At 42.5% G+C, this 22783-nt stretch overlaps 3 protein-coding genes across 9 annotated transcripts; 2 read left to right on the plus strand and 1 right to left on the minus strand.

Annotated features, from left to right (window-relative positions):
- Window positions 1-580: 580 nt before the first annotated feature.
- On the minus strand, window positions 581-12017 carry Zyd (sodium/potassium/calcium exchanger zydeco). 3 transcript variants are annotated; one of them, XM_078192300.1, is made up of 8 exons: window positions 11887-12017; window positions 6874-7047; window positions 6487-6674; window positions 5258-5492; window positions 4227-4352; window positions 3607-3822; window positions 3420-3521; window positions 581-2671 (listed from the first exon to the last, which is right to left on the minus strand). In XM_078192300.1, exons 1-8 carry the CDS (start codon window positions 11933-11935, stop codon window positions 2328-2330), a joined length of 1434 nt encoding a protein of 477 aa, XP_078048426.1. In that variant the 5' UTR covers window positions 11936-12017; the 3' UTR covers window positions 581-2327. The 3 variants fall into 3 exon arrangements, with proteins under 3 accessions (XP_078048426.1, XP_078048428.1, XP_078048427.1); XM_078192302.1 differs by having other exon boundaries at window positions 11854-11913; XM_078192301.1 differs by lacking the exon at window positions 11887-12017 and adding an exon at window positions 11070-11185.
- On the plus strand, window positions 5524-17546 carry LOC144475898 (sodium/potassium/calcium exchanger 4). 2 transcript variants are annotated; one of them, XM_078192299.1, is made up of 9 exons: window positions 5524-5721; window positions 14207-14443; window positions 14524-14711; window positions 14832-14979; window positions 15495-15596; window positions 15663-15719; window positions 15811-16020; window positions 16194-16295; window positions 16676-17546. In XM_078192299.1, exons 2-9 carry the CDS (start codon window positions 14242-14244, stop codon window positions 17008-17010), a joined length of 1344 nt encoding a protein of 447 aa, XP_078048425.1. In that variant the 5' UTR covers window positions 5524-5721; window positions 14207-14241; the 3' UTR covers window positions 17011-17546. The 2 variants fall into 2 exon arrangements, with proteins under 2 accessions (XP_078048425.1, XP_078048424.1); XM_078192298.1 differs by lacking the exon at window positions 5524-5721 and adding an exon at window positions 13166-13776.
- Window positions 17547-19810: 2264 nt separating this feature from the next.
- Window positions 19811-22758, plus strand: LOC144475492 (cdc42 homolog). Of its 4 annotated transcripts, none has more exons than XR_013494877.1 (5): window positions 19811-20638; window positions 20844-20953; window positions 21038-21235; window positions 21321-21482; window positions 22312-22758. XR_013494877.1 is itself a non-coding variant. In XM_078191450.1 (5 exons), the coding sequence occupies exons 2-5, from the start codon at window positions 20461-20463 to the stop codon at window positions 21408-21410; spliced, it is 576 nt and encodes a 191-aa protein (XP_078047576.1). In that variant the 5' UTR covers window positions 19812-20367; window positions 20437-20460; the 3' UTR covers window positions 21411-22758. The 4 variants fall into 4 exon arrangements, 3 of the variants coding, with proteins under 3 accessions (XP_078047576.1, XP_078047577.1, XP_078047578.1); XM_078191450.1 differs by having other exon boundaries at window positions 19812-20367; window positions 20437-20638; window positions 21321-22758; XM_078191451.1 differs by having other exon boundaries at window positions 19812-20188; window positions 20437-20638; window positions 21321-22758.
- Window positions 22759-22783: the final 25 nt, after the last annotated feature.

Consider the following 22783-nt stretch of genomic DNA (forward strand, 5'->3'; position numbering starts at 1 on the left):
AAACCGCACTTCTTGGACCAAAGAGATTCAAACGGTCGTCCTCAATGGTATCACTGTTACGGAAAGTAAAAGTCTCTCTTTTTTTTAAACAAATAAATACGAGTTCGTTTGTTTACGCAGCGAATTCGGTGAAATTCGCGGGATCGGTGCGTCGCGAACCGTTCGTTAAAGGCCGTTCGTGCGGCCCACTGCCCGATAAGCTTCCGCACGGAATTTTACCGAACCGAACCAATCGAGAGCGAGAGTGATCTTACGGCGGACGTTATCTTACCTGTCAAAAAACCGGGACGTCCCGACGTGTTTCTGGCCCTTGCTCGAGCGAATCTGCGACGCGTGGTGGTTGCAGATTCTCTTCTTGGGCTCGTGCAGATACTCCTTCGTTGAAATCGTGCCAAAGGTCTCGAAAGCATCGATTACAGTTGCCAACGCGCGAACTCGTCGCGACCGCGGATCCGGACTAGCTACCACAATTTTTCGATCAACCGCACGCTCGCGGCCGCTCGAAACACCGGAAAAACGTTTCCCATTAGTAGCGAACGATAAAACCGCGGCCGGGATCTATAATAGCTGTTTAATAACTTATTACAGTACTTTATTAAACTCCTTTAAGTTTGTAGATTACCTAAATACACACCCTTCGGTGAATTTCAGTACACGTGAATGCACGGCGAGAGGCGAGAGCGAGTGTGGCACCTTGAAAACGCGACGCTTTGGGTCCACAGTTTCGTGTGGGGTTTTTAGCAATCGGTGCAATCGTATAGATGCGTCGCCTCGACGCTGTTCTAGACGAGAAGACAGAATTGTCGGAGCTACGCTCGCAAGATCTAGTAAACACTGTTAGGTGTAGTGCTGGGTTCGATTCGGGATGGCATGACAGCCACTGGCGCGGGTCAATCACGGGCTTTCGTCGATAGTATCACGGACAAATTCGGATATTTAGGTATTTGAAAGTCAGATGTAGCTGCCGCGACGGCGGAACCAAGATCTTGGCACGGAACCGTGGAGCTGTTATTTCGCGAACACTGTGAGAAATCAAAGACCAAAAATATTTCGAATAAAATTTCCTTTTAATTCTGTAATACTGTGTGTCGATCCTGTATTTTTCATCTGTCAATTGACGAGCGACCACGCGTACGCAAGGTGCACACTCGCTACGGCGTCCAGGGTGTTTGGTATGAAACGAATGAGTGGCATCTCTTTCGGTAATCATCATCGCTGTGTCATAATTGATATTTTGTAATTTTCCCCTTCCAATAATAGATTATCGTAAATGTTCCGCAACGACAACCGATTATCGGAACCTGGTTCGGTAGTGCTCGCTTACGTGTATACATACGTAACGGGCACGGGCATTCGTTGCCTCTGGTATGTTCTGAAAACGACGCATCCGTAGAGACGGCAGTTCATTTACGAACGCGCATGATCGTGCACGCATCCCGCCCGTCGAGACTACTGTATCATCGAATATTATAATTGGGCGATAACGACCAATCCGGCGGTTATTAAAAAAAAAAAAAAGAAAAATGATTCTGGATCCGGTTCACACGTAATTTTCGAGACCCGGCTCTACGAGTTGCTTCGTTTTCCCAGCTCCCGATTACATCGCTGTGTTTATAGCATGAATGAAACGCATCCGTCTTGGCGGCGGTTCGTTATCGAATGCGCGCGATCCTGTTGCGTGAATTCAGCAATTTCGGCAAAAGAGAAAAAGAATAAGTTCGATTGTATTTTCGGGATGCGTTTCGTACGCGTTCAGCTCGACGGAGAACGTCCGACTCTACGATCTGCTTCGTTTTTCCTTGCTCCCGATTGAAAGTTGTGTTTAGGGCGAAAGAGCAACAACGAGACGAGGCAAGTGTGTCGAGGGCGACAGTCGACGGGTTTTTTTTTCCGAGAGCCCGGAACGTTAGACACGAGAGAAGTTAACAAAAGGGGGATGGAGAGAGCGGACCTAGTGGGTTCTGATCGAAAGGGGGTCGAAGCTGCGGCTCGAATGGATAAAACATAATGCATAACCGGCCGGTGAACAGTCGGCACGATGTGCGGACAATAAACGTAGGCGGGGTGGAGCTTTTTTTACCCCCGCGAGAGATGGTGTCTCTTAAAAGCGAAACGAGGGGAGAGGGGGGAGAATGAGTGAGAGAAAGGGAGGGGACGAGAGAGAGAGAGAGAGAGAGAGAGAGAGTGAGAGAAGGAGAGGTTCCGCGTAATATAAAACAGTATTCTTCGGTCCACGGTGTTGTGTGTCGTCAGTTCTTAAAGAACATACGATAATCAACTAAAACCGTATCGAATATCGTTAAAAGTTTCTACTCTCGGTTCCCGTATCACTTGACCGTCCTTTGACAGGTGGGCAAATTTACCCTGAAGAATACATTGAGTTCTATTAACGAGGCTAATATGAGGAACACAGCATACATACACAAACAGGCACGGCCTACTTTTCTATCGAGCTGAAACTTATTCGAGGCAAAAGCAATATAAAGTAACATCAGCGTCGACAACAACGATATGGCGCTGTACTCCAGGCCGCCGGAGTTTATACTGATGTAATGCTTTCCAGGCTGCGTCGGCGAGAACGATGATTTGATTAACCACGGCAGGCCCAGGCATAACAATATGTCGAAGGTGTTCGAGCCTATTGAGTTACTGATACCCATCGAGCCGTGCCCTAAACCGAAAAAACACAGATTCAGGCTCGACGCGGATCGTTCGCTAATAATTCACCTATACTGCTCTGACGGAAAGCATTCGATCCAATCTATTTCTACTATCTATTGCTAGATATTTTTTGCATACATTAGAAAGGCTAATATCATTGATAATGTATAATTTTTCTTGCGAAAACAACAATTGTGTGATAGATTAAAAAAGTTAAAAGAATTAGCTATTTTGACGAAATTTTCAGTATGTTATTTTTGTTTTCATTTTACTCAATTGCAGTTTTAACAATGTATATTTTATGCACTGTTAAAAATGTTAAGAAAGAATTTTAGAAAAACTCTTTGTCCACGACGAGATTGAATTTACTGAAACTCCGCACAATTTCTGTTACAGTGAAATATCGATTATCCGGGCTAAGTAGAGTGGCATAAATGTTTGAACATATTGATCTGTACGTGTAAAACTGATTTGTACAATAGATGATCCTGATATTGGCCAGATAATCGAGGTTTTAATTTACGATATGTTGAATGAAGAAGAAGTTTATCAAGATCTAAAAGTGACAATCAGTCGTTTTATCTAATTTGGTGATTCTAATGTCAAGAAGAACAGACTGGCTCCGAAACCCATAGATACGTATCGCTTGTTCATGTTTCAGACACGCCTAAATAATTCTTTGGTTACGTTCGCGATTGGATCGAACATTTTCTGCCGGAAGCGATATGGCTCCATGTACGATACGTCGATCGTTTTACCTTGCTTGGCAACTATCACGCTGGACACTGCTTCCGGAACACTGGTGCCGGCTGCGAGAAAAGTAATGCCCATCACAGAGTCCGGTATTTTTAGGGTGTCACCTGGGAATCGAACGGAATACTCGATAACTAGCGTGCAACGGACGATTCCTATATCTATATATGTATATTCGACGATTTTTCTTACCGATTATTGTGATCATCCATGCGACGACGTAGCTCAATGATCCGATCCAGATGATGCACATGAGAAATGTGACCGGGAACCAATTCTTGAATCGCTGCTTCTCGCAATCTGGTATCGTGCACATGAATATTAGATGTATTGGCCATGTCAAGATCCAAGCCGTTTTTCGTATCCAACCTGCCCGTGCTGGCCAGACCAATAACTCGTATTCGTAGTCTGTGCAATGGGAAATTGAATCACTTTTCTATGGTTCGGTCCAGTACTAGCCGAAATTATTTATCGGAAAATACGAAGCTTCGCTGGTCGACGAGAAATGAAGATTTGCAAGAAGAAAAGCTGCAGGATGAAATCGGAGAAACATGCGAGAGTCGTTACAACGCAATCTTTCGTCGATTGTTTTGCTAATAAGCTGTTTCTGTTCATAACATTGCCGCTGCTTCGTTGCGCAAGATTATTGGAAATAGGAACGTTGTTATTTAGAAATCCCAAGGTAATTAAACGAAACGAGAAGCGGTGATTCTATGCAAGCATAATGCATTAGAAATGAAGCACAGTTGAGCTAATTTCCGTTAAACTATTTTCTCGCTACCGCTAATTAACAAGAGAACTTCCGAACTCACCCGGTTCGGGATTCTCCTCCTGAGTCTTCGTTCCTCCATTTTGCAAAGGCACATCCGTGCGTTCTGCTTGATCATTGGCCGGTTGCACTTTGTCGGTGCTCGCTAAGCGGATTTCGATGCTGTTCTCTAAAACAAGAATCAACAATTTACACCTGTAACGGGCCGCTCTGCTTTCGCACGAGAAACCGGGGAAACATTTTCGACAAACACGTAGGAACGTAAGCATCGACTTTCCTACCCTCGTGCGCCCCTCCGAAACGATTTACAGTTTCATTCAATTACAATTCCATGTATTGGCGGTATACTTTAACCCTCGTTCCCTTTTTCTATAAAAGAAATTGTGGCTTTTATTTTATGACTTTTGTTCTCTGATTTCTTATTTTTATAGGTATCTAAACAATTTGAAAATACTCTAAATCACTAAGTACAGTATCCAGTTTAACAAACGAATGGCGTTTTAGCCAAGTGTTCAAACATTTTTGCAAAAATCTGTCGAAAAGTTTGGGAGAAATAAAACGCAGAATATACAAACTTTATAGCATAGGAATCGTATCAGGAATTGTAAAAGAAGAAAACGAGAAACCGGTCGTATCGGCTGGTTGGTAATTCCAGCGTCAACAGTTCGGACAAATACGATTCTGTCGAAATTAACGTGGTATAGCAATGTTTAACGTTGACTCAGAGTCGCGCAGGGATAAACAAATGAAATAGCGGGCGCAGTCGGCGGGAAATCGGACGCATTAAACAATCCGGAATCAGAAAACGGATGGTTTTCACTGGAGTAGCGTGCGAGGGTTGAAAGCGGGTATCTGATTACACGAGACCGAGTTATGCTACACATATTTGCGTAATGAATATGTCCATACGCGTGGGATACGAATATCTTGAATAGTTGAAGCACGAACGTCAGGCCAATTTACGGTGGCCGATCCGAGAAAATTCCGACCGAAGAAGAATCGCGCGTTCAGTTCCGCATGCGATCCGGGCCGCAAGCGAACCGCCGCCGCCGCCGTCGCCGCCGTGCGTTTTACCTGCCGCGAGCCGATGATCATCCAACGACGATTGATCAACGTCGCGAAACCGTGTGCACCGTTGGAACGATTTATCCCAGTACATCACGGCGATGTAGACGATGTAGAGCAACACGAGCGCCAACGCCTCGTACCATTCTACCCTCTCGTCGTGTATAATACAGATTAAGATGGCAACGGTAACGCCATAGGCAAGGCAGTCTCTGCTAACCGGCCACCAATCCAACGGGACTACCTGTGTACACCGACGGACAAACATAGAATGCTTCAGGCCCACTGACGTTATGGCAGTTTCAGCAAATGTGAACTGGACTGCGGATCTGTGTGCAACTGTGTCGATTGCGAGAAACGTTGCACGAAGCGGTAACAAGTACCGTTCCAAATTGCGCCCATCGATGTTTAAAGCGTGCGCAGAAAATCCGCAGTCTACAGTTCACGTACAATTACAATTGCATAAGATTCGTGTGAGTAACAAGTGCATATACACACACGCATTCTCGGTGATCAAGTTACATCGTGTTATCTTACGTTACATTTCATTAGACCAACCGTGCAGACGATTAATTCGATCGAATTGATTGTCTGTTTCTAGCAGTCATATGTAAACGCCATTCAACATCGATTCAATCAATGAACTGTAAACCAAAAGAGTTATTTATTTTGCATACCTCGGTTCGGTAACCAAAAACGTTCTGTCTGTTATCCAATTATATCATGCATCTATTTCATCAGGATAAAAATCACAAATTTCAGAAAAATGTTACCTTTATCATTTACTAAGCATGAATATCCAAATCGAATCAACATTCGATTCCTTTGTTACCAAAGTCTAGATACACAGCGAATACAGAAAACAAAAATGGCTACAAATAAGAGAAATTATCAAGGGCGTAGAAACAACGCAATTTTGAAAGAAATCGTAGCGCAAGAGACTAACGGTCCCCAAGACCTCTGCTAGGCTCCAACAGTCGAAAATGGAACGCATACCAAGGTACGAACTATCGAGGTTTAAACAAAAAGTACAATCCCTCTGTAGGTATCGGAAAACACGACAGAACTTTGTTGGCTGCCCGACGTTTCATTACCGGTACATTATACTGGATCACGGTACATGCGTGTGTTACAAGACGCAGCAGGGTTACATCGTAGCAGAGAAGCGGTCCAGTTGCCGATTGAAAACAGAATCGATCGACAAGTTTCGCGCTGGTTCTAGATCCTATTCGACTTACCATTCCGGCACCAATACCGCAACAAGCTGGCACGGCGAGGATATTGAATACAGCCGAGCCTACTATTGTTCCGACGCCGATGTCACCTTCGGTGATGAACGTGCCGATCGCGTTCACGAACAATTCCGGTGCCGACGTTGCTGCGGCCATAAAAGTGGCACCGGCGACGTCCTTGGACATCGAGAGCGCTGCAAATTAAAAATATTTCCCCAATCCGTTTTATCCTGTGAAATGCCCGATTATTCTCTCTCTCTCTCTCTCTCTTTCTCTCTTTTTTTCTTTCTTATCCACCACTCGTTTCGCAGAGAGAAAAATCGTTCGCGAATGAACCGATCGGCGGAACACGATCGGACTACGTCGATGGATCAGAACCATGGTTTTCCTTACCGTGACATATTTTTTCCACCGCGGGAACAAAGAATTTGTCACAAACTACGGCTAACGCTATAAATAGATAGAGTGATACAATAACATGGACGACCACTGCACCGCCTTGCCTTTCCTTTTCGTCGAATAGATCGTGCGGAAAGTCTTCTATCGCCGGCGGTGTACAATTTATACCTGAAACGTGAAACGATGTTAGCAAGCTGCTTTGATTGGCCAGCTTTCCTGACGAGCAACGAGGGTCCCTTAAAAAAAAACGGTAACTGTGGCAAGCCGTTGTATTCTGACTCTTAAGTAGTCGTACTTTATCTCCTAATGACTGAAACGGGTGCCATTGGTGCGGAAATCTTGATGTCCGCTTGAAAAATGGCGTCGAGCTGCGACGCAACTGGCTACAAATAAGTAGACTGGGTATTTTTATATGCACATTCTAGAAATTTTATATTATTGATGTGTATTGGTAATCACATCATTTGTTACAATTGAAATAGACGTATGTGAAATAACTGGAACAAACAATTCAGATGATAAGAGATAAACATTGTTTTTACTCACCGCAGCTGGAGTAAATTATTTAGCTACGTCATCGCTAGACCGCATATGGTCATACAAAATAAAATGTTTTTATGTTAACTGTAAAAAACAGAAGTTAGATAATGACAATATAGTAGTAGTATTTAATAATAGCGATATATCAAAAAGAATGCTACAGTATCCTTAAATTCTTTATAATGTCTTTATGGAATCGCATTTCTCCTACTCATTTTTGCTGTAAATGCATAAAACCCAGTATCTAGTCGTCACATTGGTGTTTATAGAAACCTTCTAGTTGTGCTACAGAGCTGTATACGTGTTCTACAAATATGTATCGAGTCAAGATTTAAACAGATGACACAGCATATTAAAGTCTTTCTAGACTGAACAAATACATTCGAAAGCGACGTTGCGCAAATACGGAAAATTGCATAAAGTACGTGAAAGTGCGCATGAAACAAGAGTGTACCCCAAAGAAAAAGAAAATATAAACTCGTGCGATGTTTATCATTTACCATCCGAATTATTTATTCTCTGTTCCAGTTATTTAGCTTCCATCCCTGCAACAACAAACCGAAAAAGTGCAAACAATTTCGCAGCTGCCAATGGCGTACGCCGCCGCCATACTTTCCAGTCGATATCAAATTTTCCGACTAACCAACACTCGTCTCAGTTATTAGGACGGCAAAGCACTGCCAATTCCGATCGTTCTTTTTTTCGTAGAAGTAATTGCTCATCAGGGAAACTTCCTCCGGCAGACGACAGTGACGCGAATCGGCCTCGAAAGGAAGCGTTTCGTAGCAAGTAGCCGAGTATCGAGCTTACGGAAACGATGCACGGAAGAGAAATATAAGGGTAAAAAGGGGTGTATATCTATTTCACGAACAAAAAAAATCGTCGTCGGTGTTCTCGTTGGCGTGATCGAAGAAAGAGAAGGATCGGGAGAACGACCGATTGAATGCAGTCGCCTCGTTCCATTCGTTTTATTTGACACTATGTTCGGTCGCTTTCGAGCCATTGATTTTTCCGAAAAAATTCGGACTCGCCGCGCCGTAGTCGCCTCGGCCTGTGTATCGATTGGTCGTGCCTTCCCGCATTGTTATCTTTCATCCAATTTCGGACAACTCCATTATATAAGTCCGTGGGACGACCTTGAACACAACTGTGGGATTCACACTTTTGCTCGGCGATTACGGATTCAGGGTAATTGGGTTGTATTCGGTCGAGCAACGACGGTAACCACCGACGTGTGCATGGAAACGGTTCACCGACCTTTTGCTGGTTCGTCCTGCGTGCAGTATTTTTTTCTTTTTTTTGCCGTGCCCTCGCCGCGCAATTTCCACGGACCGAAGTCTGTGTTTCGATTTCGTATCGTCGGTTCTCGTCGGAATTTATCGACACGTGGAGCGACAGCTCACCCGATAACTTACATAATCACGATAAAACGAGAAAGTTTAAATGAGTTCCACAACCTACGTATACGTGGCCGATAATTATCTCAATAACAATAACAGCGCCGTAGTAGAGACCATAGTTGTCTCTGTTCGTAGACGCTGGTATTCTATGAGTTCGTGGCGATAAAGATCGGCGAACAATTAATCAGACGCGAACTGCAGTGTTTTTGTTGTCTTTCACGGCGTCCTCGTATTTTCGTTTCTTCGATCGCGTTCGATCCTCTTCGTTCCATCGTTGGCACCTCATTTTCTTTCATAACGCGATTGCGAATCCGTAATTTCAATCGCGGAACACGGCTAATTGCATTTTCCGCAGTCTTGTTTCGCATCGCGAACATAATTCATGCGGGAGGTTCGACTCGAGTCATGCCAGTTCCTCGGAATTTCTCTGCAAAAATCCACGAGCTTCCGCAGGCCGGCCATAAGAGGCGGCTAAAACGCAGTAGATTAATTAATTGCAAGACAAACAAAGGCCAACCGTGGGCGTTTTGCAATGCACTCGATCCACAACTGAAACAATTTGAAAATTAGAACCTGCGTGTGCGTTCATCTGCGATGCGAATAAAACGAGCAGCTCGTTGCGCGAAATTCATGCGATCTCTCGGACAGGTATCGACGGAAGACCAGAAATAATGATAACGAGGTCCAAGCTGAAGCTCCATCTTTTCAATATATATTTCGGTTCGATTAAGAAAATCTTATGAATTGCTCCAAAAGTTTTTCAGAAAAGACTTTGCAGAGTCTGTGCATCGTTTTCTAAGCTTCTCTCCTTCAAACGCTTCATTCGTTCGCTGTAGAAATATTTTAAATTCGTATCGCAACTTAATCGATCTACTTGAGATCGACCAAGAATATATTTGCAGAATTTCCGTCGACACGAATAGCAGTGGTCTACGTGAAACAAAGAGAAGCCAGCAGGACAGATGAAGCAAAACGAGATGCTTAGTCCCTGAGAGAATTCAATATTCCGGAGGAAACGGAAGGCCATTTTCCTCTTACATTTAACATGTATAACCGCATCGATCGTCGATAGGCGTTCTCGAAGTTTCTGTTCCATTGTTGAAAAACTGTGGGAGAGCTACGAGATCTCGTGAACGCGTGAACGTCGTTCACCCGATCGCATTGTTTTCATTCATTCATCCCGATGATTTTTCTCCTATGGATTCCTTACTGGCGATGTAACGAAGCAAACGATGCACGTATTGGTGTCTTGTACAGGTTATACAGCTGTATAGCTGATGTGACTTCCTACCGATTAAGCAACCTAAAGAAGTTAAATTGCTCTCATTCAAGTTGGCAGAGGAGATGCCATTCAGGTCTAATGTACGTCGTATAAACTAGATATAACGTGGCTCGGCTATTCGGTCTCGAACGGTTTCGTCTCGTTGGAAACAAACGATAGTCATCGGCATGGTTCTCCGTCGTTAATTGTCGGTCATCAATTAGTAATATATCGGTCCGCCTACGCACGACATTGCATTAAAACGGTTCCCGTTAAATATCGCCCGATTACGTCGTCGATCGAATTTGCCGGATGCCACGTAGGCAACTAACCCTGTTCGTTTCTCTCTTTCCTTTCATCGCGGTTCTCTTCCCAGCCCAATATTTTTCTCGGCCATGGAACAAGCTATTCGGTTCGTTGATACCCCGTCCTGCATAATTCGAAAGTTCCTTCCGTTAATGATTTTACAACCGGCAATTGGCGAGCAGACTAGCTAGCTAATTTAAATATACATTCCCTCTGACATTTCGTGACAACGTTTGCTGTTTATGCTCTGTTAAAGTCAGTAACATCGCGCGAACGCGAATAGATCGCCCGAGAGTATGCTCTACTGCGGTGTCTGAAAACGCGTAGCCTACTCACCGCCCCGATCTCGCATAATTGAACGATCATTACCAGTGTCATTCACTGTAAAATACGTTTTCGAGTACTATAGCAAACGCTTCGCCGCGCGCAACGGCTTCTTAAACATTCTATCCTGTGCAACGATTCATCGTAATATTATGTGTGCGTGAAAGGGAAATAGAGATAGACCAAGAGAAATATAGTACGGAGGAACAGAGAATAGCGTGCCGGATAGAACAAATTTCCTGATCAAGTGGGATCGTTTCGGAAAATCTTGGACCCACGGGTCGACTTACATAGAGAACTCTCCTACCGTGAAACGGCGGAAGACCACTGTATACCGAAAGATCAATTACCGGAGATACCTTCTTTCTCTAACGCAACGCTTATTTATCGAGTGCGGATTTCGTCGTGGAATCATCGTGTGTACCGTTTTCTTTCGCACGAGCATCGGCAATCGAACCACAAAATGTTGTTATACAACGATATACAACGTCGCACGTCACACCTGTTTCCTCAGCCGTTACCGAGATACACAATATTGGAACAAATCTTTTCTACTCGAATTTAGCAGTTTTCCATCCTGTTTAATCCATTGTTTTATTTTTCTCTTCCTCCGCCTCCACTTCCTCCCCCGCCCCCTCCTCCTCCACCGCCCGCTCCACCTCCACCTCCTCCATCTGCTCCGGTTCTCGTGCACTTCGCTTCGCCTTCTTCCTCGCCCAGCTCCTCGTCCACGTCCGCGTTGTTTTCTACCTCACGGCCTCCTCCCGTGTCGAACACAGGCATTTCCCGAACTTCTGGGTTCTTCAACACTTTCCACCGAATGCCGTGGATGCCGATGATTATAGTGCAGGCTCGTCCTGCACAGTTCTTTCTCCTTCTCCTTCTCTTTCTCCGCCACCACCTCTGTTCTCCTCCACCTCCTCGGCCGCCCTCGTTTCCTCTCCGTCCCCGGTTACGTCGAAACTCGAATTTTTCACCGGACCGTGATCGACGGAAACCGATCGGGAGCCGTCCCGATCCGTCGTCCCGATCGGCTTCGAAACCATAATCCCGCGACCTTTGGTCCCCCCCGGAAATCACAGCCCCGCGCGCGTCCCGTTTCGCTGGTGAACGGTTAGGTGACACGAGAACACGGAATCTCACCCCGGTGATATCTGAGAATCTATTCAAACGAACCTCCTCCTAAGTCAGACGTATCCATGTTGACAATCCCGTTGTCACACATATACTACATTAACAACTACTCCGAAGTCCGGCGGCGTTTGTTGGAATCGCCCCTCCCTCTGACTCTTCTCTTCTCTTCTCTCATCTCTCGCGCATCGCGCCTGCTGAATCGTGCCGCGGTCAAAATGCGAAATCGTCATTGCACTAATCGTCATTATGCCTTCCTTGAAAATTGAACGTCGCATCGTCTCTGTTTCGTCGCGATTTCGCAAGAAACAAAACATCTCGCTTTGTTCCACATCACGCCCACTCTTCGCGATCCGGTATTTCGAAATAGGCCCAAAAATCGCACAAACGCTCGAATCGAATCCGTTGCCCTTCAAATTTTCATGCTGGTTCGTTGAAAATTGCATTTGCGATTACTTTTTCTGCTTAATATTCGGCAAACGTTGCCTTTTTAGTTGTTTTAGAGCGCGAGTTGGAGCGAAGGAAGGGAACAGGTCGGTTGTCCATCTGAAATCGTATAAATACAATTTAGAAATCTTTGTTTCTGTCACTTACAAACCGTTTAGCAATCCTATTTTAATTGATTTTGAGAACTGTTTAGTGCAGAGGAACTTTGCAACGTTATATAAGTGCATCTTTGGAAAGTCTGCTGAAACAAGCAAGTTGCAAGTGAACCGATTTATTGTTTATGATAGTTGACACACGTTTTCGTAGAATGTTAACAGAAATTTTCAATATAATTTAATCATCTATTTTCTGAACACGTCTTGTTAAAATGTACACTTAGTTGCTCTGGCTGTAATAGTCTCTACGTTATAGAAACATTAAAATTATGTACTTTTGAGAATGTTTATTAATTAATATAGATTTCTGAGCTACAAATACCCTCTTCTATATTTATCTATTAATAAAATAAATCTAGAGATTTCTGTAAAATTAGATAAAGTCTCTTCGACGCATTACCTTTTTGTTATCTCTCGACGTGGTACCTCTTTTATCTCGTTTTTGGATGCGGTTTTCATTTCCACAAGTTGTCACTTCTTCGATACGAGTTTTTCTATCCGAAATAAACGCTGGAAATCAAAGTAACGTGAATCATTCCGAACGTCGTGTTTGCAAAAATCTACTATGATCGCCGAAAAAACATACTTACGATAAAATTCGCGTCGAAATTGCATAATTCAGACATTGAGATAGTAATATCAATAGTCGAATGACATTTTCGACATGCTTCTAAAAAATTCGACATAACATCGCTGCCGAAATGGATACATCCGTGTTGAAAGAAATCGAGTTAGCTCTACCGATGAACAGCAGATTAATTCCTGTTAGAACAACAGCGGTAAATTAATTGTCAGCCGAAAGACGATACGGCGAAATTAGAACGGCATAATTGCACGTGAAGAACGATCGTGCGCAATTTACGAATGGTCTAAATTCCCGTGGAAATCTACCTAGAACGTGTGCCACTCGAACATGTCCAGCATCAGCCGAGGGACATTTAATTAGCAGGTTTTTAGTAGTAGGTGTGTTTTCCTTTTGTTGAATTATCAACGAAGGGACGTCTTGTCTCACTTCACATTAGTATCTTATCTGTGTAAAGTTGAAGCCGATAATGCTCGTAAACGAAAAATGTCGATGCGGTCTATCGGCGGACTGCGAATCAAAATCAGTATCAAACCGAACGGCACGTCACGTTGTTGACCAAAACCTCTTTCTCTCTTTGACTGCTAATTGAATTTCATACCGGAACAATGGTACGAAAATATACGCGATCGATGGGCTACAGAGTGCTGTTTACCATAGCCATACCGACGTTGTACTTAATTTTTGTAAATGCCATGGCCACGATACTGCCAAACGGCGTGGAAACAACGAATCACCATACAGATATACGTAAGTTTTTCTCACGAAACAGTTCATTGCCTAATCGATGCGAAACCAAACCTTGGAACCACCTCCAAAACCCTATTTTCAGATCATCGATACGCGTATGATATTGTAATAAAAAGCAATATCAAATAAATGGTAACTATACGTATGGGATTTTTGTACGGTCGACTGTATTAAAGGGTGGAGAATGTAAAATAAGGTTGAACTTTACGATCGGAGATTATATAACACGGGCATAATATGCGTGTCATCCAAATGTGCTCATATTGTGTGAATACTGGCGAAATAGGTCGATGGAAATTTTAGCGTGCCATTCTCCTCTTTTCCTCATCTATACATTGCTAGATTATCTTTATCGGGGCTTTAATAACGCACTCGTCGTGTGAGGTGCGTGCACGCGTGTAACAGTAACTCGAATGAATATTCTTTCAAGGTTTTCGGAAGCTGTTACAATTCGAAACGACCACCATGGAGCCGGGAGGACTGCTGGAGGAGCCCATAAATTGTACCCCTCCGGCGATCAAAGAGTTCCCATCCGACGGTCTCACGCGGGACCAAAGGCAATCAGGACTTATAGTTATACATTTTATAATAGCTATCTACATGTTCCTGCTGCTTGCGGTCGTCTGCGACGATTTCTTCGTTCCGTCCATGAAGAAGATTTGCGACAGTACGTCGACCAGAACAATGGTTTTCATTCCATTTCGAAAGTATTATCTTTGCACGGTGTTTGAAATTGCCTATTTTCAGAGTTGAATCTGGCGGAGGACGTCGCAGGAGCAACGATCATGGCTGCAGCCAGTTCTAGTCCGGAATTATTCATCAACATCATCGGCACCTTTGTCACCGAGGGAGATTTGGGCGTTGGCACGATCGTCGGCTCCGCCGTTTTCAATATACTAGCCGTGCCCGCTTGTTGCGGCATATTCGCGAATCAAGTACGACTTTTTCCATGCTGCTGCTACTACTAAAAGGAAGGCCATCGGACTCTACTTGCTCGAGCAGATCCGAGATAAAGCCGCAAATTCTGGCCAGAACAATTAAGTGTGTATTTACAGGTACTGAAGTTAGCCTGGTGGCCGGTTACAAGAGATTCCGCCGCGTACGCGATTACCGTTTTGCTATTAGTTTTGACGCTGAGAGATGGACGCGTCGAATGGTACGAAGCACTCATCCTCGTCCTCATCTATGTTCTCTACATCCTCAGTAAGTACATCGTACAATCATGTAGACATTCGAACAATTGCTCTCGATTAAACAGCAGAAATGTCCTGGATCAGCTGTGACCGAGTTTAAAACTATGCTTTTCTTCCTTCGATAAATTCAATAAGCTGGACATTGTATAATGACGTTTTCTGATTCACGTAACGTCCTCGCTGTTTTGTTTTTATCGCAGGTGCATAAATCCACAGTCTAGTAATCGTTCTTTAAAGATACGATAACAGTGAAAGAAGCTACACCGAAGACATAAAGATTAAAGCCTTTGCTTATTAAAGTCGATTGAAGATAGTGTATTGATATTCTTAGCTCCTTTTAATCTTTCCACTGTATACAATTTCACCTAGTCGATTTTGTCACGATTCCTTGAAATCTGTAGTTTAATTAGTGGAGTCGTTGTAAAGATGTTCTCCAGCTGAAAGGAGATTATTAATGATTTAAATGAATGAATTGAATTGTAATTATATAAGGAAACAGTTCGTAAGACGTATCCTCTGTTGCAGCAATGTGCTTCAACCGCAGCATCAGTAATTTCATGCACTGCCTGAAATCTCCCAAGAACAAGTACACAAATCTCAGCGAGAAGAGCCCGCTAATCTCAAATGGTAAGATCCTAATTTATAATTGCTGATCCCTCCTACGAATGAGACATGAACCGGTTGTTTCCTCAGATATCCTAAAAGACGCGGACATCGTGATAATGGATTCACGTGAAATCGACGAATCACGTAAGTAGCACAGAAACAAACTTAGCATCCAAATAGTGCACATAATAACGAAAAAAGCATCGCTAATCATGCCGGTGGTCCGTTGTTTCAGTGGACATCGTGAACATGACGAGCTGGCCGAGTACAGCATGCGAGAAATTGTGGTGGCTGTTAACGTGGCCGATTAATTTCTTGCTTCTCGTGACGATCCCCGATTGCCGACGAGATTCACTGAAATCGTGGTACCCGGTTACGTTTATCATGTGTATCGTGTGGATCGCGACGACTTCGTATATAGTCGGCTGGGTGATCACTGTTATCGGTAGGTATTTCATAATAATTCCTCCATGCGCCGAATGGTTAATCATCGGCCGTGTGAACCGGGTCCCCGATAGATCTTATTATCTAATTGATCACGGTGGATAAGACGACCAAGAAAAATCGTGTTGTCGAATATCCGTTGAGACGTCGCGTGACGATCGATCATTATTCCAGGGGATACGTTGAGGATCCCGGACTCCATAATGGGATTGACCTTTCTTGCGGCAGGAATGAGCGTGCCAGAGGCTGTGTCAAGCGTTATTGTTGCGAATCAAGGTAATTCGTCGGTCTTTTTAACCGCTCTAGTTTCTTGGCGACGTCCGTTCGCCGGACTCATTATCGGATCAAACGAGCGAACGCGGTTGGACACGCCTAAGAACGCGGCTAATCGCCGTCGATCTTTACAAATCAGAGTAGAGTATAACTAGCGAATAACATTCGCGATAAATACTACCGTACAAAGATTGCCTCGCGATAACATCGCACGTGGCGCTATCGCGATCCCGTTATCGAATTTGATCGATCTCGGAGTCGCCGCCAGCGGACACGTCACTATGCCTCATCCGTCCGTGTTCGTCTCTTCGTTCCTCCCGATATGTTTTGGACAGGATTTTCTCTTATCTATCGCAGTCTCGAATGTTTTCATTGATTTCTAGGACACGGGGACATGGGTATAAGTAATTCGATCGGCTCGAACGTGTTCGACGTGCTGCTCTGCCTCGGGCTGCCTTGGTTCCTGAAAGCTGCATTCTTCCCCACCTTGCCGAACCAACACTTCGTCAAGATTAATTCGCAAGGTCTCGTGTACAGCTCGATATCCCTGTTCTCCACTCTGCTCATCCTTTACCTGTCCCTCCTGTTCGGCAAATTCCGACTGACACGGACCGTCGGTGTCGCCTGTCTCATTACCTACGCTATTTTCCTGGTGTTCGCCTCGGTTCTGGAGCTCAACACGTTCTTCGTCGTTAATCTGCCAACGTGCATCGAATGACATTAGGAGAACTGTACGATCACAGATGTACATATGTATTTATCTTCTAACTACGGGTGATACCTCTCACGGACTGCGCTTCTAATAGACGTAGCTGCGGTCGTCTCTTTTTTAGAAATACTTTGCATTGAATCGTTTGACACGCCGGCACAGACGTTGGCTACAGGACAACCACTTTGTGCTCGCAAACAATTATCCTCAGGCTCATAATCGATTTTCTTATACGTACATATGTACATATGTGTTTGTGCGTCGCTTATCTATTCATTTTGTGTATTTATGTCTATATTAGGTGTTTAGGATATTTGTAATAAACTATTCGTATTCATTCGTAATGGTACGAGCGTGTGGTACGTAGGGTGGATATCTTTGTTTTATCTATGCGTCGAACTGATGCATTTTGCTGCAGACGGTGCAGCAACAGAAGTTTACCGGCTAAGGTTGAAGAGTATATTATTCGTCTTTCATCTTTTCTCAATTTTTCATAAGAGATTTGTATTAATTAAACATCTGAAAACATGATTGTTGTCGAAGAATTGAAGTTGGTTTATTTCTAATATCTGTGTAGTTTATAATTGAGGACTCGAAGAGCTCACAGCTTATATTGCTGTTGATAACAAATCTACTTCGATTTGTTTGAATAATAAAACGAAATAAGAAAGTTTAATTGTTTGAGTATTGTGTCGATATCATGTACAAAAATAAATGATAGCGTTACGAAACGTAATAATTGGTCTTTAAAGTTTGGTTAACAATTCTGTTAATTAGTTCTATTTTGCGTTGTTGTTATTTAGTTTTCTTACACGATATCGACACAATAGACTTTTCTGAACCATTTCATACCCTTGGATTAGTTTTTTATTTCCTCATTTTGTTAAAATTAAAGTTATTAGACTATCTTGTATTGTACATAGAATACGAGCGATAATTGCGCCTCTTGTGGCGAAAAAATAAAGTTTAGTTCGGTGTCCGAACAGCGACAATTACAGTAGTGGCGAAACGCTGAAACTGTTAACCACAATCGACTATTGATAATTTGGCTAACAGTTTGAGTGTTTTACCGCTACCTCAATTGGCGCTGTAAATATATTGCCTACATATACACAATGCAGGATTGTCTAAACGATTAATTTTGGCAAAATTAGGGTACAAGAAACTAAACCGTGGACAAAAAGATTTTCAAAATAATCTGCTGTGTCGATATTGTGTAAAAAAATTAAAGAAGAACAACGCAAAATAAAATTAGTTAACATAATAATTAACCAAACTTCAAAGAGCAATTAATTTTACTTCGTAATGTTGGAATTTGTTTTTGTACACTATATCGACACAATAAATTCTTTTGTACAATTGCTTATCCTTGCTTCCGTCTTGTTCCAAACCGTTTGGCTAAAATTAAATCGGTCAGGATCGATCTCCAGAAAATTTCAAAACGTAAGATTCACCTGAATATATTTCTAAGTCCTTTAAGAAAGTCGTAAGCACAGTAGCGGGTTCTACTCGTGCACACCACCTGGTTACAGCTCGATCTGTTAGCGAGAGTCAACATAGAAATTTTCTTTACTCTGATTGGTTGACGATTTACTGGTGAGACAGTGCTGCAGTCAGAGTCAAAGAAAAAGAATGAAAATCAGCACAACTACATGTGGAGCAACTCACACTGACGAACGATATAGCTTGTCTCACTCTACTGTGCTTGTGGCCTTATTTTTTTCGCGCATTTTTTTGTTTGGCGCGCTATCAGAACCACGCGCCGGGAAATTCGATTTTTAAAGAAGATTCAGATAATAAAATCTGTTACCTCATAGGATTTTCGAAAACGTATTTGCAAGAATTATACCATTAGATGAAAAAATAACCTGTGCAAGAGCTGAAATCGATCGCACAAGGGAAAGACATATTGTATCGAATTTGAAAATTTGTTAATTCTTCTAATTCATTTTTTGCCATTATAATCTATCGCCATAATACATTTCCAAGGAATATATTTACCTCAAAGTGCATTCAACAGCTTTCGCAAATACACTGGACACAAGAAATTTTATCTATTTGAAACTTGAAGCTCCTTCATAAATAGAATTTCACGACGCGTGCCTCAGATGGCGCGCCAACCGAACGAATGCGCGAAAGAGTGAGGCCTCTAACATGACAAAGTAAGATGAGCTAGGTTTCCTATCCATGTGCACACCCACGTATAGAGTTTGATAGGTATTATTCTATTTCTCTCCATCGTATTTTATTCTCTTTCTACAGTATTTAGCGAAGCTGGCTGCGTAATAAAATGGTGGGGATGTATGAACCAGCTTAGGGAGCACGAAAAGTATGTAGGAGTAGGAACCATAATTGTACGTTACAGAATACGCTTGAATAATTGAAGATCAAACATAAGGTGTCATCAAACGTCTTTGGCTAATATAATAAGTCATTTAGACGTCGCAATCACAAACGATTTTTACAAAGAGCTTACAAAATGTTAATACGCTTGCGTACAGAAATTGTACGCCCCGAACACTGCCTCAGGAAAACTTATACAACGTGTACAAAATCGTAAGCGACATCTTACAGAAATACATATTTTTGTTCTACGAATTCGTTGATATATGCTTTTAACTGCGTGTATGAAGCTTTTGAAGGTATAATTTATTACCTTCTGGCTCTGTTGTATAGCGAAATAGGACATAAGGAATCAACGTCGCACAATTTGGAAAGATAAAAAGTTTCGAAAGAACTGTTAAGTAGTAGTACGCTGCACCGTACTATAGATGGCGACTGTAAGCTAAAAAACGAGATCGTTTGGCTCTCTACTCTTGTTCGAAAAATTTGTGACAGTGAAGTGTGTTGTCGACGCCCAGTTGCTCGTGAATGTTTCAGTTAAGTTTCGTATATTGCATTCCACGATTACGCTACATTTTTTACTGGGTCCGAGCCGGGGAGCTGCGATTGGATCGATTCGTCCACGTTTCCGGATGATATCGTATCGGAAGATAAACTCGAATATCCCATGGGATCTGTAAAATGGCGATCTGAAAAAACAATAATTCCAGAGGAGGCCTATGTGTAATTCCATTGACTCGCGTTGAGGTTCGACGGACGCGGTTCACGTTTCTTGTCCAGAGAGATACACGCATACATACGTGCTGTTTCGCAAGTTTTGGCGAGGCTTTCGACTAAGCAATCGGTGATTACGTCCCTTAATTCGGAGAGGACACGACAGAGACGTTGCCGGACGTAATTGGACGTGACTGGATGTAATGGGACGCGACTTGACCTGACAAAACTCGTGGGACTAGACAAGACCGAACTCGATGGAACGGAACAAGACAGAAATTCAGCCACGCCGCTGACAAATAATCTCGTGTAAGAAACTGCCCATCCCATCGGATCCCGAACTGTCTCTAATAACATACTGCTATTCCTTTTGCGTAGAGTGATCCAAGTAAAACGAACAAAATGCAAACAATCAAGTGCGTTGTAGTGGGCGATGGTGCAGTAGGTAAAACTTGTCTGTTGATATCGTACACTACCAACAAATTCCCATCTGAATATGTTCCAACAGTGTTTGACAATTATGCGGTCACGGTTATGATCGGTGGTGAACCATATACGTTAGGATTATTTGACACAGCTGGTAAGCATTTCATTCAATTCTTTCGCAATTTTAATTGTTTTTTGTCATCGATATCAACCTTTGAAGGAATTTTACGTTACCGTAATCTATTCCCGCAAATTCGTTTCAAGGGTTGAAGTTTGTTTGACAGATACGATTTTTAATGTTGAAAAGCAATTCATGTATGGACTGTACCTTATTTGTTCTTTTTTTTGTGTGTTCAAAGGTCAAGAAGATTATGACCGGCTGCGTCCTTTGAGTTATCCTCAAACAGATGTATTTCTTGTATGTTTTTCAGTAGTGTCACCATCATCTTTTGAAAATGTCAAAGAAAAAGTAAGTCTAAATTTTACAATAAATTCTGATAGCACCTTGTTTAAAAACGCATTCTGTATAGATAAATAACATGTCTCTTATCAGTGGGTTCCAGAGATAACTCATCACTGTCAAAAAACGCCATTTTTGTTAGTTGGTACCCAAATAGATTTGCGAGATGATGTACCAACAATCGAGAAGCTTGCAAAGAATAAACAAAAGCCCATATCAGCAGAACAAGGTGAAAAACTTGCGAAAGAATTAAAAGCAGTCAAATATGTTGAATGCAGTGCACTTACACAGGTATCTTTAGTTTTAATATGGATCTAATTTATCATGTACCAAGAGCTTTTCCACCTCTATAGTGTCGTTTTGCTTTGCTTTTTAGAAAGGATTAAAAAACGTGTTCGACGAAGCGATTTTAGCAGCTTTAGAACCTCCAGAGCCAGTTAGAAGAAGACGATGTATCCTGTTGTAGAGCGCTGCTGATGTCATTTCGAAAATCTATTAGCGCTATACAGAGGAAGACTGTGAATCGTTTCATCATAAGGTGCATGCGAGAACATTTTCGACGATCAGTTGTTCCGAAATCCGAGCGATTATCGGTGGGGTACCGGTCCCTATGAATGTGCCATCGAGCCGATTTGCTCATTGATGAATTAATTACCGGCATCACCGGTTTCGATTACATCCGCTCAAAATTTTCATTGGTTTCTTAACTTACCTCTTCGACAAAGGCGTTCCTTCTCTGGTTGGAAATGTTAATTTTTCATCATTTTCTAATTAAAATAAAAAGACATTATTTTGCCTCATTTAGTATGCCCTTACAAGTGTTTTCGAACACGTTCACGCTTCCCGAATTAATGTGCCTGTTCATAATCACATGCGCCCCCAGTTAATGTGCCTGCTACAAACAGTGTTCCTACAATTAATGTATTGCCTAGACTTCGAATCCTCCAAAAGATTTGTTCCGAAATAGGCGTTTTTATGTAATTCTTTCATTATACAAACAAATATATATATATATGGAAATGCAAGATTTTTCGTAACAGCGATTCTTTCGTCGTCTACCAATTGAGGACAAAGTTAGACTCGCCAGTTGCAGTGGAGCTAGCGGGCACATTAAAATGAACTAGCCCGTAAAAATCGGAAAATATATATATAATTATAAGACTATATAATTGACAATTTATATAGTATAAGACGAGTTAATCAACGTATTCTCCGATGTTAAACGCGACTTTCTTAATGTTTCTGACACGGCACTTTCGCGAAGTGCACCCTCGGAATAAATCGGCTGCGTTGACTATTTCAAAATACAATATTTTTCTGCAATACATAGAGTAAAAGAAACAAAAGGTTTTTCTTTATTTTTGCAGGTTTGTTTCACGACTTATTCGAACGTAAAGGCACATTGATAGGGACAAGATCGTTAACGGACCGGTACCCTGCGATCTGTCGTTCGTTACCGACGCGTGTTCGAGTCGAACGAGAAAATTCACACAAACAAAAAAAAAACAAGGAGAACGTTTTTGTACATGCATCGGGAATGCATACGCATCGACGAGCCGATTCGTTGAGAAAGATCCAGCCTGCGACTGATCCGTTGGACTTGAACCAATTTTACTTTGGTGGGCATGAATACTTTTCGACTATCGTACGAAAGAATTGATGTGTATAATCATCGAGGACTGCGAAACATCCATACAAAGTTGCGTATTAAAAAGAACTCAGCGACATATTCAACTGCTTTAATGTGTAAGAAGTTTTTATGGATAAATTGGTAGTGTGAATTCTTTAATAAATCAGTTTTAAAACACATGGAATCGAGAGCCTACGGAGTACATTTCT

The sequence above is a fragment of the Augochlora pura genome, chromosome 10, assembly GCF_028453695.1.
Source record: "Augochlora pura isolate Apur16 chromosome 10, APUR_v2.2.1, whole genome shotgun sequence".
Lineage (NCBI taxonomy): Eukaryota > Metazoa > Arthropoda > Insecta > Hymenoptera > Halictidae > Augochlora > Augochlora pura.

What these genes read in the sequence shown, in the direction of transcription:
- Zyd (XM_078192300.1), bottom strand. Translation starts at nt 11,935, where the DNA reads ATGTGTGACAACGGGATTGTCAACATGGATACGTCTGACTTAGGAGGA. An exon ending in TACGTCTGACTTAGGAGGAG is followed by an intron (nt 7,048 to 11,886) that starts GTTCGTTTGAAT and finishes TTCACGTTTCAG; the next exon opens with GTATAAATTGTACACCGCCG. An exon ending in GGTGGAAAAAATATGTCACG is followed by an intron (nt 6,675 to 6,873) that starts GTAAGGAAAACC and finishes TTTAATTTGCAG; the next exon opens with CGCTCTCGATGTCCAAGGAC.
- LOC144475898 (XM_078192298.1), top strand. Translation starts at nt 13,635, where the DNA reads ATGGTACGAAAATATACGCGATCGATGGGCTACAGAGTGCTGTTTACC. An exon ending in GAATCACCATACAGATATAC is followed by an intron (nt 13,777 to 14,206) that starts GTAAGTTTTTCT and finishes TATTCTTTCAAG; the next exon opens with GTTTTCGGAAGCTGTTACAA. An exon ending in GAGCCCGCTAATCTCAAATG is followed by an intron (nt 15,597 to 15,662) that starts GTAAGATCCTAA and finishes TTGTTTCCTCAG; the next exon opens with ATATCCTAAAAGACGCGGAC.
- LOC144475492 (XM_078191450.1), top strand. Translation starts at nt 20,461, where the DNA reads ATGCAAACAATCAAGTGCGTTGTAGTGGGCGATGGTGCAGTAGGTAAA. An exon ending in AGGATTATTTGACACAGCTG is followed by an intron (nt 20,639 to 20,843) that starts GTAAGCATTTCA and finishes GTGTGTTCAAAG; the next exon opens with GTCAAGAAGATTATGACCGG. An exon ending in TTGAAAATGTCAAAGAAAAA is followed by an intron (nt 20,954 to 21,037) that starts GTAAGTCTAAAT and finishes GTCTCTTATCAG; the next exon opens with TGGGTTCCAGAGATAACTCA.